The sequence below is a fragment of the Rhea pennata genome, chromosome 5, assembly GCF_028389875.1.
Source record: "Rhea pennata isolate bPtePen1 chromosome 5, bPtePen1.pri, whole genome shotgun sequence".
NCBI lineage: Eukaryota > Metazoa > Chordata > Aves > Rheiformes > Rheidae > Rhea > Rhea pennata.
The window spans coordinates 33,561,084-33,578,919 of NC_084667.1; the positions used below are offsets into that span (position 1 = coordinate 33,561,084).

Sequence of the window (17,836 nt, forward strand, 5' to 3'; positions counted from 1 at the left end):
GAGTAAGATATTTCTAAAAGAGATAACATTTCCAACTAGTCGGGGGAGAGATGTCTGCACAAGCTCATGGACAGTACCATCATACAAGCTCAGCTTTCTAGTTCTGTAACCACTTACAGGTATTTAGTCAAGTACAGCCACATTCCAGACTAAGATTGTCCATTTCTGTGTTATCTGTATAGCCAAGTCATTTCATAGGTCGTAGTGAGGCAAGAAAGTAATTGTGATTTAGCATTTGGAAACATGACATATACTCTTATGTTAGCTTCCATTTTAGCTAAATGCTGTTTCAAGAATCCTCCATGTTAGACTTGGATGAAAATAATATAAAGACTTTATAAAGAGTTTTTCAGACAGGGGTGGGCAGAAACAAAAATCCTACTGTACCTCTTCCCATTAAAGGCAATATTTAAAAATTCTAGGCATATTCACAATGGTTTGGGCTGGAGGAAATCTGGAATGAAGACAGAGCATAACCTTTTTAATGGCATTTTAAATTCACTGAGCATGTTGGCAGTTGTCCAGTTGTCTGATAATATTGCAGGGAAGTGGTTAGGTCAGAATGACCTAGACACATACAGGGAAACCATTACTTTCTCAAAGCATTCTGCTCGAGATAATAATTTTGAGACATACTGCAAGCAATAGATAGTATCAGAGAAGTGAACACATTCAGGAACACCTGGGCTAATGAATGCTACAAATCTGTAGATGTGTTGGTATTCCCCACTTTGCACCTACAGAGAAAGATACTGTTTAAGTGGATGAGCTTGACAGTTTGTGACTAAGAACTTAATTACCTTCTCCCTGAGGATAACATTACCAGACAGTATCTTCTCAGAGTACCAGTATGTGGGCTTTGAGTGCAAGGGGAAACGCTGTGGTTCCAAAGTGCACTATCACTGTTAGACTGGGAAACAGCAACTGTTAGGGATATAAATGACCAGAGTTGCTACTAAACTGTACTGAACAAATTAGAGCAGAAGGCTCTAAGGCTATGCCATGCCCTGAAAACTGGAGTTTGGTACTGTTCCATCCCAGCTATCTGGGGGACAAGAGCACTTTCATCAGCCATCTAATCCATTTACTTTTCTCTCTCCTATCTGTGATGCTAGAAGCCTGAGAGTAGTCACAAAAAATAGAGAACAGAACACTGGATGCATCATAGTAAGCAATTTTTTTTTTTTCGCATCTTATTGATTCCTAGGCTATGAGCTAAACCATGATGTTTGCTTTTCTTTGCCATCCACTTTTAACACATATAACAAAACAACCACGCTTCTTTTGCAACATGTATGTGGGAGCTGTATCCACCATGGTGACAGTAGTTGATACTTGCTTTGGTCAGTTTTTAAGTCATGTTAATTAAAACCGATTCTCCTACTCACTTATTTTAAGAAACAAATTATCTAAAAGCAAGATCACGTTGTCAAGCATCCAGGGAAAACTTTAATATAGCCTCATGCACCAATATGTGTTGTCCTTAGACCTGGCAACAGCAGGATCCATGCTCCAAAATAACACTTTTTTTTTATTCTCTAGGCCCAGGCCTTCTCAGCTGTGCTTCAGCAACGCTACAAGTAAAAGATGGGAAGCTTTTTAAGCTAGGTAGCAAACCAACATACACAAAGCATTATTGGTTAGACACCAGAGGTGCCTAGACACCAGTTTGTCCAGAAAGTTTGCTTTCTCTAGTTCTTCAATGGAGCACTTTTTTTGACATTGTATAACAACCCTGGATACCTGTGAGATGGGAAATAGAAAATACTGAAATAGCAGGAAGAACTAGGGAATACAGAGTGTGATTCCTCAGTATGGACTTTGGTCAGGACTCTGGAATCTGTACAGAATGCCTTACCAGTGCTTAAGTTATCACATGGTTTAACACTTTGTTGTAAGGTACCTTCAACAGCTTCTTGTCCCCCATTTGAAGTTGGTCCATTGTAGAATCAGCAGAAAGTGCTCACCTTTCTGAAGCACTGGAATCACAGAATCATAGAATCAGTAGGGTTGGAAGGGACCTCTGGAGATCATCTAGTCCAACCTCCCTGCTCAAGCAGGGTCACCTGGAGCATGTTAGACAGGGTTGCATCCAGGCATACCTTGAATATCTCCAGAGAAGGAGACTCCACAACCTCTCTGGGCAACCTGGTCCAGGGCTCCGTCATTCTCACAGAGAAGAAATTCCCCCTCACGTTCAGGCGGAACTTCCTGTGCTTCAATTTTTGCCCACTGCCTCTTGTCCTGTCACACAGGACAACTGAAAAGAGTTTGTCCCCGTCCCCTTGACGCCCTCCCTTCAGGTACTTATACACATTGATAAGATCCCCCTCAGTCTTCTCTTCCCCACGCTGAAGAGGCCCAGCTCTCGCAGCTGTTCCTTGTAGGGCAGACGCTCCAGCCCTCTGAGCATCTTCATAGCCCTACGCTGGACTATCTCCAATAGCTCCATGTTTCTCTTGTACCAGGGAGGCCAGAACTGGAGACAGTATTTTGCCTGCTGTGCTGTTCAGGTGGGTGTTGTCCATTTAGTCACTCACTGGCTCCTGCCATTTCAGAAAATGAGATTAGAGTCAGAGACTTCAGAACAGTGGAATGTCTTTGTATTGTAATATTTGTCTGATCAACAAAAACTTCCATAAGGCTTCAAGATGAACTGCAATCTAGCAAAATAGTTTTAAGAGGATGCTTTCTAGTTTCATAAAATATTTCACAGTTACACTTACATAAACCTAAGATTTAGATATGTGTATGCCAGGAAAATGAAAAGAAAAAACTTCAAAATCAGATTAAATACATACCAATGAGTTTTCCATAACTCCTTCATGCTTTAATTCTCTGACTTGTTAATACAAATGCTTCTGCAAGAAAGAGATCAATACTAAGAAGAAAATCATAGTGTTTGTGTCTTGTTCAGCTTTAATTAATGTCATGTTATTTCATTGTTGTTTATACACTAATGATAAAATTAAAAGTATTGCCTCAACATCCTCCTTGAGAGGTTGCCAAACAGACTTTTAGTATGTATCAGGATTTTATAGCTGAAAATACGTATGCATGAATTGATTTATGCATGTTATCATTTGACAGCATCCTCATAAAATTACTATTTTTAGAACCAGTGTTGTCTGCTCTTATTATCTTATTTTTTGTTATTCTGGCAAACATGGAACTTATCCGAAAGTATTTGGATTCTGATGTAAGTGAGAACCACAAAAATCAGAGGTTCCAAATAGCTACAAGAACTACAAGATGTCTTGATTAACCCAAACCTACCAGCATGAATATTAGCCCTTTCATTGTTCTGTGATACAGGCCTGTACACAGAAAATATTATATTAGTGTAAGACGTTTGGACAGTTTGGTAGACCTTGCATTTCTGCTTTTTTTTCTGTCCTGTATGGCATTGCTGTTACCATACCATTTAATACTTACATAATTGTTCCCGCTGAAGCATACAAACAATGAGGTCAACTTGAGTCATGTCAAATAGCTAGAGCAAATACCACATATGTAACCATTTAAGATAACAAGTCATGTGATCACATATACTACCTCTTGCCTGGATTTTTTGGATCATGCTAGAAGTGTACTAGAATGCACAAAAGCATCAGAGCTTAACAGCTGACTGTTTTGCCTGTGATAAGCAACTGCTGAGCAGTTTATTGCAAAATATTTAACACAGACAAGCTAGAACTGAAAGTTACCTTGCTCTAAATCATTATGCTTCTTCTTTTAAACTGATCTTTTCAAGCCAAAATGTCTATGTTTTCCTGCAAAAAAATATGGTAGGGATGAAGGTTTAATTTTATTTTAGTAGTTTTAATGTCATTCAGCAATGCTACATTTTAAAGCTGCCTAATTATCAGATGTAACATCTGGGATACAGTATCTATCAGACTGGATTTTATCCAAACTGGGCACAGATACAAGAAAGTGTTATTTCTATTTATTAACTGGAACATACAGAGAAAGGTCAACAATTTCGCTATTCATCCTTCATCGGTAGAGAGGCTGGTGAGAAAGTAGGGTAAAAGTAAAACTCCTTAAATCAAAAAAAAAAAAATCTTATGACTATGAAAATATACAAGACACATGAAAGCAAAGAATAAACTTCTTATCCATACATTTTTTGTTCTGCTAAATACAATTCAATTCAATTGTAGTCACAGAGCACATTACAGACCTCTACTGTTCTTACAGAACTCAAATAGAGTGATTTCTCTCTTGCTATGTGGCTGACAAGAAAAAAAATTATTCCTGAACAAATAGCAATTAAGAAAAAGTAGAATGTGATTAAAATAATTTCAGTTAATAAGTTCTATTCCACTGTGCAGCATTCTTGTCATTTTCAAAGTGGTCAGTTACTTCTATAATCCTCCCAACTATTTGTCATAGCAGTTACATCTACTGGCCCTCCAAGTTGTTCTGCCTCATATCCAGATGCTGCAAGTCTTGTTCTCCTGCCATCTACTCTGCAAGGCTCGCAAAGGAGAGCTGACTGTCTTTTAACCTAATGATCCTAGAGAGATTCAAGCTGTTCCTGGCAGGTATATGGATACAGAGCTTAAACAGTTTTATTGGTATCTCTTACTATACAGACATGCGTGTCTGTGTGCTCTCATAAGCCAATTTCCCAGTCGTCTTCTGCAGCACTGGCCCTATTCACATTCCCAATGAAGTGCAATAAGGTGACTTTTCTTGCATGAAGGGAGTGGGTGAGTTATGGTACAGGCTCAGTCGTAGCCTGCTGTGTAGAAACACATTTTCCTCACTACATTCAAGCTTCAGTAGGCTGTGAATATATCATTATTTCTTTATTCTGGCCTTTTTACCTTCTCAACATAGAAGCTTTGTTCATAAGAACATAAAAAATGTCCTAGTGGTCAGAGCAGTAGTCTATCCAAGCCAGTGTTCTGCCTCCACTGTCCCCTGCAGTAGAAGAAGATACTGTTTAGGGAAGAGCAAATGAGCCTGGGCACTTTCTGTGGCGCTTTCTCCTCATATTCTTTCAGCGTCATTGGATTAAGGATTTTAAAGGTACATCACTGGCTATTCCCTGTAACATCTGTTAAGGTATTGTAGTCTGAAATTTTCTCATTCTTTTTGGACTTGCAGATGCTATCTGCCTCCACAACCTCTTGAGACAAGATATTCAAAAAATTTACTGCCTACCACATAAAAAAGTGTTTTCTTTCATCAGTTTTAAACGAATTCCCTACTAGTTTCAATGAGTGCCCCCAAGTTCTAGTAATGCAGAATCTGGTGAATGATGAATGACATTTCTGCGTTCACCATTCATTTCTGCATTATCCACCACCTTTTTGATTTTGTAATTGTCCTTCTCCTCTCCAAATTGAGAAGTTCCAGCCTTCTGGTCTCTCCTCAGAAAGCAGCCACTCCATTGCCTTGATCATTTTTTTTTGCCCTTCTCTCTACCTCCTCTAGGTCCACTGTGTCCTCTTGAGGTAGACATCAGAACTGTTGTGCAAAGTACTGAAGATTGCGGTGCATCAAGGCTTTATTTATATAGTGGCAAACTGATGCTTTCTCTCTTCTACTCAGTAACCTTTCTGCTGGTGCTCAATATTGTACTAACTTTTGGCTACTACAAGAAGATCCTTTTTTCACCCTCAGCATCTCTCATTTAGCCTGCAGCACCCATTTTCTTCCTAAAAGAAGTTCCTTTCTGGTTTCCTGTTCCTTTCTCCATCATAAATACTGTCCCCCCCTGCAAAAAAAAGTATATTTACTTTGACTATCTGTAGCTGCCTAAGGCTAATTCAGTGATTTTTCAATCCATTGTGGGCTTCAAACTTCTGTGTTTTAAATCAGAGAGCTGAACTGAATCCAAATTTCAAACCAAAACTGGATCTGGAATAGAATTTGAAATATCACTTTGAAGTCCTTTTCAAACATACATATGTGTAAAAGTTACTATTTCCAGATAGCAATTTGACTAAGGTCTGACATCTCCTAGCAGAGATCTGTTTAGTATGAGGACTATTTAGACTATTTTTTATACAAGTGTTTTTTACAAGACTATGGCACAGTTGCCTGACTGCTCTGTGCTGCTCTTAGATGCTGATAGGGGCCTTGTTCATGCAGGGGCCTGGCTGCAGTGATCTCCAGCTAAACTATTGCTTCTAAGAGGGCTGAGAATAGCTTTGGTTCTTCTCCTTCAGTGTCTGTGGACTGTGGGTTTGCTACTGATCAAAGTGCCCTGTAGGTGGCAGTAGGTTGCAGTCTCGCAAGCCTTTTTCCATCATTCCCTCCAGAGTGCCTTATTTGGTAGGTGTATTTACATGTATGTGTTTCAATGCATACATGCGTTTCCATGACACATATGTGTGTGTGCATTAATCTACTGAGTAGTGCTGGTTCAGCCTCTTCATTAGCCCTGTCTCCCACTCCTCTGCCAGAACTACCAATAGTTAATTGCAGTGCTTCACCTCCTTTGCAGCCTTACTTGAAGCCTAGTTGACTCACTTCCTATTTGAAGGTCCATGCTCCAAGCCTGCCCCATTCATATAACATTTCTGTCTCTACATATGTAGCTCTTCCTAACAGAGTATACAACATGTAAATTAACCAAGTAGTGGATTACTCTGTATCTAATGCAGAGCAACTTTAACCAGCACTGAATCCAAACCAGAGATGAATCAAAAACCTACTTTTTCAACTCCCTGTTTTAAACCTATTAGGAATAAAGGTCTGAATGTCATATGTAGGCATCACAGAGTATATAGTTTTCTGGAGGAATTCTACAGTCATGGAAGTAGAAAGAAATATTTTGATAGATGGCTCTTTTTCGATGTCTGTTTGAGCTATTCAGAAGTCTTGCAAATAAATAACAAAACAAACCCTTCACCTAAGCCAAGAGATCTTTATAATCTTCTGGAAGTCCTCTCTCCTATCTTTAGCTTCAGCAGATAGAATTTAAGTGCTTCATACCAGCTATGCTATTTTGTTCTTTTGTGCAAGTGTTGTTGGGCTGTGTGCTATAACAAAAATATTTTGTGGTGGGTCATTTTTTAAAATAATAATACTTGTATTATAATAAATATGCATAATTTATGCAATTATATCAGTGTAAACCTGACTGTGATTTCAACCCAGTGTAAAGATATCATTGCAAAAAATATTCCATTCTGTTGTTTGTGTCAGTTAGAGGAACACCTTCATTTTGTGACCTTAGAAGCTGGTAGCTCATACCTAACTATGCATATTTTTATGCCCTATTTAGATATATAGAGGTAAAGGTCACTGTAATGCATTGCACTGTTCTAATTTGTATCTGTTTATAAGCTCTCTGTCTTGAAATGCAGAACATGTACATCTCTCCATTCCATAATTTCCTGAAAAGCCAGTACAGATCTTTTTAACTTCAGCCTCCTTTACTCGTCATATCAATAGGTAACTCCAGTAACACTTCAGAAGCCAGTGTCTTAGTCATATATATCTTCAAAACATTCCTTCCCCCTCCTCTCTCCCCCCTGCCAATAAATAAATAAATAAATAAATAAATAAATAAATAAAGCTGTGATGTTCAGTGCTTTCTTGGCAGCCCATAGCCCAAAGTGGTGTTGGGATGGAGGAGGTATCAGGCAGCCATTGTGCAAGCTGTAAACCCTGAGGCTGCTCAGAAGAACAGAAATAGCAGGATAGTTTCCTTTCCCATCTCCTCAGGGTATGTATGGGTACAGTGCTGTTCCTGCTTTTCTTGAGTAAAGAGTAGGAGGAATGAAAAATTTGAGCCTCTGCCTTACTCAGCATATTGAGTAACTAGCCCAGGCCAGATACAAAATCCTTGTAAATTCAGGCCTCCCTGCTGGCAGCAGCACTATGCCACTCTGACATCCAGCAATAACTTTAAATCTGTGTGTGATTTATTTTTCTTTAGAAGGCAGCAGATGGCAGCAAAGTTTTACAGATACACCAGACTAGTAGCAGAAGAAAAATATCTTAGTACACCAGCTCTAACAACATTCCAGGGAAAAACCATAGCATTTGTTTCTGTCTGTCTTGCAGTGTGGTTAGCGTAATAAATCAGGTTTAATGGCGCTTGTGCACTTGCAATATGAGTTTTTTCCTCCGTTACCAGGAGTTAATGAAGTCAGATTGGGGCAAGATAATGTAAATGATCACTTAGCAAATCATTTTTATCTCTACAGGACTGAGTCTTCTGTGCAGATCTTTTTATATCCTTCGTTAAACGCATACTGATTATCTTGTGTAAATATTATCATGAAGTGCTAGACTGTCCATGCATGCAGCCAGATTGATCCGGGAGTTAAGACTGTCAGTCTCTGCCATAAGCAATACACACCACTAGCTCCCTCTCATTGGAGTTACTTGTCTGGATACATCCTTTTCCAAGGCTTCAAAATAGGTGATGAGATTTAAAAAAAAAGAGGGAGAGGACATGAAGCATATGTAAATCCAATGTGACTATATAAAGTCGTAGTGTTTAAAACACTACAAAATCTCATGATATTAAATAAACAATGATGTGCAGGTTTTGGACAAGAACACTGGAAAATTCTTGGATTTTATGCCTACTCATGAACACATTTAACACTGTGCATGGATGTTTGTTGAAGCTGTCATTGCCAGTAATACCACATCCACTTAAGAGGAGCAATAGTGGTCATACATTGCAAAACTCATGTTGCACTGAACTGGAAACTGGGATTTGGATTACCTCTCTTCGGCAGAGTACCTTTCCCTTACTTTTAATTTTTAGTAGCTTCTTCAGTCTTCAAAAACAGAACTCATGAATAAATAAAGTATAAAGTAAAACTTTGAATACAATATTTCTGTCTAAAATTAGCCATGTTTTTGAAAGAAAGCTGAAGCTTAGACTTTTTTTCCGCTGAAGTCAATAGAAGTTCTTTTTCAATTAGGTGGGACCAGTCTCTGACCAGGGATTTGGTGGTGAGATTCCTATCTGACTCACGAGGTCATCACCAACAGCATGTCTGATGTCTGTAGGCTGTAAGGAGACTAATGGTATTTGCCCATTGCACATTTTTCCTGTTGTTTATCAATAAAGGGCCAGACTATGAATTTGTTCCTTATGCAGAATGGGATACAGAGCAGCACAGCCCCAGGGAAAAAAAATAGTGAAAAAAAAATCCATCACTTTTTCCTTGGCTCTGAAGAGAACAAATTTACTTTACAAGGTGCAGCTGTCTTCTTCTTCCAGCATGCAGGCTCAGAGCTGCTCCCAAAACTTTATATACAGATGGGGAAGCACAGTGGCTTCTGAGGGTGTACTGCTTTCTAGCAGAGACTCGCAATAGAGCCAGGTTATGTAAGGGAAAAATGAGAAACCCTTATGCCCTTTTGTCCTCTCATGTAACAGCAGAGGGGTGAGTTATGTGGTAGCCTTTTAGTCCTTGAGTGTTTAGGTTTCATGATAATTCCTGTGACAGTAACCACCTATTAAAAGGACAATAATCATGTTTGTTTGATGAACTGCTTTGCTCCTGAACTAACAGATAAGATCCCCTTATGTTTGTTCTCATATTTCTGGCAATACTACTGAACATGAGAGATTAAGACCCAGACATTTGTTTGTTTATTTTTACACTACATTCGGAAAGTATGAAGAAAGTATAAACATTTTTATAATTGCTAGAAAATTTGTATGTAATTTGCAAACTGACAGATTTGGAAAGCAATGTTTGACTGAAAGTTCTGAAGGAATATTTATTTTGCAAACGTATTTTGAGAGTCAGAATTTATTACAAAACTCTTGCCTTCAGTTGGACTGGACTGATCTTTCTTGATTTTAGAAAAACGCAGGTTTTTGTAAGTGGATGGGAAATCCAAGGAGTTCTAGTTAAATATTGGTACGAGTTAGCACAGAACCAGACTAAATCAAAAGATGTCATTTGGCCTCTTCATTGCTGTTGCTGTTGCTCAGAATTCTGAAAGCAAAGAACTCCAGTCTTACCAAATTATTAACATTGATTCAGATTTTAAATGATACCATTTGCTTTTCATGTTGAGACATTATATTTATTAGGCATTTTGACTAATGTATATCATATTAGTAAAAAAATAGCCTTTTACATAGTTCTTTACCTCATGAACAAATTATGCTCTTTCTCCTCATGGAGGATGTATGACCTTGTTGCAAGGAATTAAGTATTTAAAAATTACAGCAGTTTCAAAGCTGATACAAATTATTTGATGAAATAAGTAGTTCTTCAAAAAACATTTGGAAATAAAACCAAATCCTTGTGAACACAATAAACAAATTTTACTTAGGCATAACTGGATTTAGTTATTAGTTGCAGTCAGTCATCCTGGATTTTTTTTCTCTTGATGCCTATGTATTTTACACTACTGAAGTATGATGTGAGATAATATAAAACGGTATATTGACGGCACAAGGAAACTATTTGGATGGTTGTCTGGAGTTGCCATTATTGGCTTTAATTATGACTTGCTGTCCTTTGGGTACTAAATGAGCCAGAAAAGACTTCATATGTGCCAAAGTATTCATTAGTATCCCCCTTTCTGTCATTGTACTTTAAAAAAAAGTTTATATCTAGCACCTGACTGCAGTTCTTATTAGTACAGACTAAGATGCTTTGCAGATTTTGATAATTATCAGTCTGAAGATAGACTTGTGTCTATGCTTTTTGAATAGAGCAGAAATAGTAACTATGTAATAATGGCAAAACACTCTCACTGCTTTCTGATGTATGTAGAGAACAAACATTTTTTTTGCAATCCTTCATGTGATGTGAAGGCTGCTTAAAGTAACTTTTGTGGTACCTACTGGAGAAACAAATGTAATTACTGGGCTCTCCCTTTCCAGCTTAGGGGAGCATACTGGGATTTTATGGGAAAGTACCTGTATATCACCATTTTAAGCCACCAGCCTCTACTCTATATAGCACTAATAATGGGACCACAAAAATCTTTCTCAGATAAGAATAGCCTTTGGAATCTATTTTGGTAATGAAAAGTGTCCGTAGCAACATACTTTTTCTTTGCCATACAGTGTCTCTAGGGTTGGCTTAAAGCAAAATAATAGCTCGTAAAGAATATTCTCTGCTCTCCTGACAGTTCACCATGGAGGCTCTGCTGAGAATGGTGACCAATCCTATAGCCTCCACTGTTGGATGGGCTGATCAATAGAATAAATTCCTGCTCCAATATGTATTTATTATTGCAAAACTTATTTTTAATTTAGAACCTTGTCTGAACTGAATTTATAACTATGTTTTAAGCAACCTTTGAAATCCTAACCTAAGAGGCACCAAACTGTTCTTAGAAACTGATACTTTAACTAAGGTGTTGTGTAAACAGATGCTACTGATTTTGGAGGCATGTGATGACATCTTTGACTTCTCATCTATCACACTAAAGCATAGGCTGGCCTTGACCTAAGCACACAGCTCTTATTGAATTTCTGGGACTTTATGTCAGAAACTTGCTGTCATGGGCTGACATTCTGTGAGCACTGGGAGTCAGTGGCTCATTTTCATCTCTAAAGGTCAAAGGGCTGCAAAATTCTTATTTCCGTGCTTTTTGGAGAGGTGTGTTTTCACAGGTTTATTCTCCTGAAACTTCAGGGGATTCAAAATCCTCATACTCCTTAAAGATTTTAATTCAGATCATCCATGTGTTTCAACTACCATTTAAAGGTTTGTGCTGAGTGTTTTCCTTTCTAGTACATCTGTAGTGAAAAGATGCTATAACCTAAGGTCTTCAGTAATATCCCCTGCATGGGCAGGAGACAGAGCCCTCACCCGGGCAGATCTGATGAAGGGGGAGATGCAGAAAAGGGTGAGGGGAGAGAGAACTATTTCTAGGGACTTCATCCTTACAGTCTGGTTCCCAACACTTGGAACTCAGTTTGGGATATGGGCTTAGCTGTGCAATGGGAAGGAGTCCCTGCCTGCTCTGTCATCTCCTCCAGCCTGTCCAGCCTAGCATAACTAGGTTAGGTAAAATACAGTTACTATCTTTCCAGGAAGTTTACTTTTTAGCTCAATTCCTCTTCCTTCCTCCTCAAAAAGCATGTTGTCTCCCAGACACAGGGTTACCTTCTACTTTCTGACATGTCCACTTCAGCAGTGTTGGTCTTTAAACTATGAAAGATTTTTTTTTTTTTTGAGAGGGGAATCCAAAAAAAGAGAAAATGGAGATCTTTATTTTCTTTAGTTCTTGTTTATTACAACTGTGGAGTTTTGCTGTTCCCCACAGCTGCGGCAGGTGATGCTCTTGATCCTTCTAAATGGAAATGGCACTTACTAAGCTCCAGTAAGATCATAATTAAGCTATCTAGCACCAGATTGCTGATTTCAGCCCTGTCCAGTTAGGCCAAGGATTTTTCAACTTTGACTGAAGTTTTTTCTAACTAAAAGGAAAAAAGGGGTGGGGGGGAAAGAAGTATTTTTAAGTGGGGATGGTTTCTTGGCAGTAAATGGAGAAAAGGTCAATGCAAACAAAAGCAACTAGTTGGAATGTGCATACCTGTCCCTTCTGTAGTCCAAAATAGCATTATGTTGTTCAATTTCAGATGACTGAAATGCTAGTTTTGTAACTGCAGAGATTGTTGTAAAATTGTTGTAAAAGCCTGTACCTATTAAAGTATATGGTTCTACAGAAGTCATTCTAGTTGTACTATGAACTTTAGCAGGATCATGCTTTCACCTACAAATTGTGATTCCCTACTGCAAGCCCCAAAACATTAAGCAGCAGCTATTCTAATTTCATGATCTTTATTTTTATGAGAGCAGCCACTCACCATTTCTTAGCTGGCAGCTAAAATTTACATTAGAGATCGTTCATTTGCTGCCATCCCTTCTGAACAAAACTAAGCTATTTGGAAGTCTGATAGTTTTTTAAGGTTTTGTCTGTTCTATTTCTATATCTTATAAAATTTAGATCAGAAAGGCCATCAGCAGTAGGGAGGTAAATTCTCTTCCAGTAGTTAATAAAAAAAGTGGTAATTAAAACTGGTAAGTGTCAACATATAGGATAGGATAGGATAGGATAGGGAAACTCACCTCTCTAGATTCCAAGAGTCTTAGTTGAAAACATTTAGGAAAGTACTAAAAATAAACACTTTTGAGCAGAACTTCAAAACTTTGGGGAGTAAAATATATGCAAGTTTTCTAGTCAGTGGTAACTGGATTCTTACTCATTCTATTTTGCAGTAGTATTCCTGGAAAAGACCCCTTGTCTATTCACATTTGTTTTTCTTTTGCATTTTTCTTGTAAATAATGTGTGCCTTAGGCATGTAGTATTGAGTGGAAACAACACACCCACTTCATCTCTTCTAATAGCATCTAGTGCTGCTGTTCCCCTGCCCTTCCCTGTGTATGTTCACTGTCTTCAGACATACTGTAAAATAGGGGAAATTATATGGCTAATCCAAGACAAAATGCACTTGTTCAATTTTTTGAATGTTGTTTTCTTGAAGCACAAAGACACCAACAGATGGGGCTGTTGATGCATTAACAAGGTTCAGTTTCACATTTGTTTGCTGGTCTGTGGTTGGAATTTGCTTTAAAAAAAAGAGAGAACAAAAAAAGAACAAAACAACAAAATCCCTAATGCTAAGCTTTTATCCAAGATGTTCTGCCCACACTGAACCGGTCACCATTTAACTTTAACCTGAACTGTGGCCCAGGAAATCCTTCAACATAAATAACCTTGGAAGCTGCCATGACCATTTTTGGAACATGCTCCCTCAATAAATCTGTTACTTTGTTGTGCAATGTTGAAGTGTGCAGTTGTTTCTCTGATTAATTAGGGCAAAAAATAAACTTGCACGATCAATCCAAGCTGTGACACGTTTCAGCCCTGGCTGAAACATGTGGTAGAAAAGGCCTTAAAGCCTTCTAAACAGCTCTACCCTGGCATTTTGGGATGCACGCTTGCTTTTAAATCTACTTGATTTGGCTAGATAAGATGGTTACTAACATCTGTAATTAAGAAGGTTTTGCCTGTCACAGAATTGCCATGCCAAGGGTAGGACTGAGCAAAGTAAGAAATCATCCATCTTGACCACCTGCCCCCTCTAAAGACAACATAACAGAACTGTTTTATGTAATAGTGTTTATTTTATTTCACATATTACCCATGGAGAACAGCTGATACATTCTCTACATCTTTCACCAGTCTGGAATGCAAGATAAAAAAAAAAAAAAGGTATGGAAAGAGTTTAACAGCATTTGACATTCACGATATGAAAAATAGAGGGTATACAATGTGTTAAAATGCCCTTATGCAATATATATATATATTTATATATAAAAACCGTATAAAAATAAAATATATTTTTCCAAAAAAGATACAAATAGGACATGACACAGGACAATCTTAAATATCGATACGTATCTCATGAGCCACACACACCGCACTTATAATTAACAAAAACCACGTACAATTGCACTTTTCCTCTCTGTTACGTTCAAGTATGTCGCAGTCCCCGCAGGGACTAGTGAGTGTCCGATTCCCTGCCGGGTGCAGATAACGCAGAGGGTAGAGCAGGTGCGGGGGACCTTTCCCTGCCGAGGCCGAGCGAGAACGGTCAGGCACCTCGGGGCAGCGGGCGAGGCCGCGCCCCGCGGTCGCGCAGCGGCGGCCGCCGGGGCCGCCCTCGCCGCCCTGAGCGCCGCCTCCTCGGGTCAGACGAGCAGCCCGCCTCTGCGGGGCCCGGGGGCCCGGCGCCGGGCAGCTCTGGCCGTGGCCCGCTGGCAAGGAAGGCTCGGCCCTGGCCTCGGCTGGCCCCGCCGGGTGCAGGAGGCGGGCGGCAGCCGGGCAGCAGCGGCGCGGGGCAGCGGGGCGACGTGGCGGCCCGGACGCCTTCATGTCCCTAGTCCCGCTGGCGCGGGAGCCGGCGGTGCCTCGCCGCGGAGGAGTGCGAGGAGTCAAGGGCCGCCCCACCGCCGCGGCAGGTCCCCGCGCGTCCCGGTGCGCGACGCGGCCTTCACAGCCCCCGGGCGCTCCGCCGCCCCCAGGCCCGCGGGGGTCTCGGCCCGCCAGGCGGCTCCTCGCGGCGGCTCCTCGGCGCCGGCGAGCCCTCCGTCCGTTCCGCCATCCATCCGAGACGCCTTCGGCCGGTGGTGCGGCGCTCCCGCGGCGCTCAGAGGCCGAGGACGGCGGCGAGCGGCTGCGCTGGCCGCGTCCGGGGGCGCCGGCCGCCCCGGGGGGAGGGCGCCGGGCGGCGGCGGCGGTGCTCGGGCAGGGAGCGCCGCCTGCGGCCGTAGCCCTGGGGGCTGATCTTGCTGACGGGGGCGGCACCGTCCTTATCCTTGTCGGTCAGCTGGTAGATCTGGTGAGCCAGCTTCTGCACCGTGCACGTCCCGAACCGGCACCCCGTGCGGATGGCTTCGAAGTGGGGGAAGCTGTTAATGCTCTGGCGATAGCGCTTGACGCGGATGTGAGCATCCTCCCGGCTGCTGCAAGGCAGGAAGAGAGAGAGCGGGCGTGAGAAGGGCGCAGTGGGGCCTGGAGCAGGGGACCCCGAGGGCCAGGCGGGGAGGGCGGGGGGAACCCCAGGCTAGAGGCGGGCCTGTCCCGTCCGTGCACCCCCTCTCCCGGCTCTGCCTCCGCTGAGTGGCGGAAGAGGGGCGATCTGGCCACGGAGGAGAGCTCGCTGCCGATGGAAAGAGAGGCCCCGCCGTTTTATGGCTGTTATTTTATCTATGGATCCAGAGCTCAAGTTACTATTTATATTTGGCTTTCACAGTAAAGGCGCTGCTATCTCCCGCCAGCTAGTGCGCGGAGAAAGGGAGGCGGGAGGCTGCTTTGAGCGCGTTGCGCAGCCCCCCTGCGGGACCTGTCCCTGGGGCTTGGGAAATCGTTAGCGAAAAGGAGCAAAGCACCCGGAAACAAGGGAACCCTGAAACTTGCCGTCGCCCCGAGCAAGTGCCCGAGTCCAGAGAGGGCTGGAAATTACCTAGGATGCGAGACCGGGAGATCTTCCTTCACGTCCTGGCTGCGAACGAGGGGCTGCACAGCGGCGGCTGGCCCCAGCCCGCGGAGCGCGCCCGAAGGCTTCACGTCGCGCTTGGCTCGGCTCAGTGCCCATTTCGTCCATCTGAAAGAAGCGCAAGGGAAGAGGACAGCCTGTCAGCGCAAGCCTGCAGGGCAGCGGCCAAACCGAGTAGAGTCGGGGGGCTATAATCTTTGCCAGCACCGAGATTTTTTTTTTCTTTGGACGTTTCCTGAAAGGGCAGGAAGCTTTTAGGAGCTGTGCTATTCCCCGAATGGGACTTTAGTTCCCTCTGATCTCGGCCGGAGGCCGGCGCTGGGGCGCGGAGGCTCCGCAGCTCTAAGAGCAGGGCTGGCCGCTGGCAGGAGGGCTCGCTCCGATACTCACTTTCTTTTGAACTCTGTCGCTACGTCCACCCTTGCAGCATCCACCCCGAGGAAGGTCACAGAGCCGAGATAGAGCAGGGCTACGTGAACTACTTTCATTCTGGCTGCACTCCTGGTGAGGGGGACAAGAGAAGAATCATAAGCATGTTTGCTAATAAAAGCTAAGCAAGGTTCGTATCTTTCTCCTGGCGGTCCCAGAGAACTCCTTCCCTCGGGATATATAGCTCCCAAACTACTGGAAACCACTTGTGTGTGATATGAACCAAAGGCTAATATTTGCTCAGCCATTTATCAGAGAGTAAATAGTAGAGCCTCCAAAGTTTACGTTTGCCGAGAGTTTTACTTGCAGAGGCGGCTGAAAACCAGCAGGGTTGCCAGAATACCCCCAGTGGCTTGCATTAGGATTAAGCAAACCCATGAGATTAGAAAGAGCTGCCTTTTAGACGCATCGTTTGAAACTCCAGCAAGTGTTTCGCTTCCTGGAAGTTTATCCTCTAATAGCTCATCTTCCCAATTCACATGGCAAACTAGCTAGTTTGAGATTTACGTTGTAAACTGCAGCTGATGCCAAGAGCCAGTGCAAGACTCAGCAGCATAACTTCAAGCACGTCAAAACAGCCCAGATTTAGTAGATTTCCGATACCTCTCCACCTCCCCTACACCTTTAGGCAGGAAAAAAAGGCTTCTTACCTGACAGTGAGGATAATCCACTGAGACAAATGTTGTAATAGCGATCCGAATTTGCACGGTTTCCTGAGGGCTCGCTCAGGAGCGAGAGCTCCTTCTTTGTGTGCCTGGGGTAACCACTGCCGAGCTGCGCTCCACCGCTCCCTTTTATAGAGCAGCGCGGGGGAAGTGGGTGGACCTTGGCGTGTATGCCTGGGTGATTTTTCTTTGACACCATGTCCCGAGTACTTCTTAATCATGTCAGCATGGACTGGGGGCACCCCATACTAGGCTAAAAAATAAGATTAATGAAAATTAAATTAAACAATCCCCTGGAATTTTGTTAATCATAACAACGGCTTTTAGGTGTGGATTCCAAGTCATGGCATAACTTGCGAAATCTGATAAGCCCCTCGTACTGTTTAACTGGGGACAGATTTTCTACCTGCTAATATATAATTATGTTTACACGGTCTGAAGCATAATTTCTCTTTCTAGGCACCTTAGCTTTAGGTGGGTTGAATAAGTCGTGTAGAACTAGACCTGATCAATTTCAAAATCCATCAAATAACAACGTTTCAAAAATAAAGCCATATTTGGACAACTTGAACTACAATGAGTAATTGTAATGAAAGTCAGCTTTCATTACATAAGTAAGGAGGTGACAAATCTGCCATCATTAATATTTATGACTCAATCTGGGTGCATTTTTATCTAAGAAATATTTACTTGATTTACTTGAACGTTTCAAATAAATCACAATTTAAATGGTATTGGAATAGGAAGGTTAGAGCTCCCTTTTATACCTTCGAA

The 17,836-nt window shown here is 41.9% G+C and overlaps 2 protein-coding genes across 5 annotated transcripts in view; one reads left to right on the forward strand and one right to left on the reverse strand.

Annotated features, from left to right (window-relative positions):
* Window positions 1–14,072: 14,072 nt before the first annotated feature.
* Window positions 14,073–17,151, reverse strand: ADM (adrenomedullin). 2 transcript variants are annotated; one of them, XM_062578124.1, is made up of 4 exons: window positions 17,048–17,151; window positions 16,359–16,469; window positions 15,936–16,076; window positions 14,073–15,435 (listed from the first exon to the last, which is right to left on the reverse strand). In XM_062578124.1, the coding sequence occupies exons 2-4, from the start codon at window positions 16,454–16,456 to the stop codon at window positions 15,120–15,122; spliced, it is 555 nt and encodes a 184-aa protein (XP_062434108.1). In that variant the 5' UTR covers window positions 16,457–16,469; window positions 17,048–17,151; the 3' UTR covers window positions 14,073–15,119. The 2 variants fall into 2 exon arrangements, with proteins under 2 accessions (XP_062434108.1, XP_062434107.1); XM_062578123.1 differs by lacking the exon at window positions 17,048–17,151 and having other exon boundaries at window positions 16,359–16,797.
* Window positions 16,204–17,836, forward strand: part of SBF2 (SET binding factor 2) — a 272,366-nt gene continuing 270,733 nt past the window's right edge. For all 3 annotated transcript variants that reach the window (XM_062578117.1, XM_062578119.1, XM_062578120.1), the window contains exon 1: window positions 16,204–16,527. The gene's annotated coding sequence lies outside the window, so the exon portion shown is untranslated. The remainder of the gene's footprint in view (window positions 16,528–17,836) is intronic.

Bases quoted from the DNA above. Each gene is read 5' to 3' on its own strand.
- ADM (XM_062578123.1), bottom strand. From the start codon at position 16,645: ATGGCTGAGCAAATATTAGCCTTTGGTTCATATCACACACAAGTGGTT. The intron at 16,077-16,358 runs GTGAGTATCGGA...CGCTTCTTTCAG, and splicing joins GCGACAGAGTTCAAAAGAAA to ATGGACGAAATGGGCACTGA. The intron at 15,436-15,935 runs GTAATTTCCAGC...CCTGCCTTGCAG, and splicing joins CTCCCGGTCTCGCATCCTAG to CAGCCGGGAGGATGCTCACA.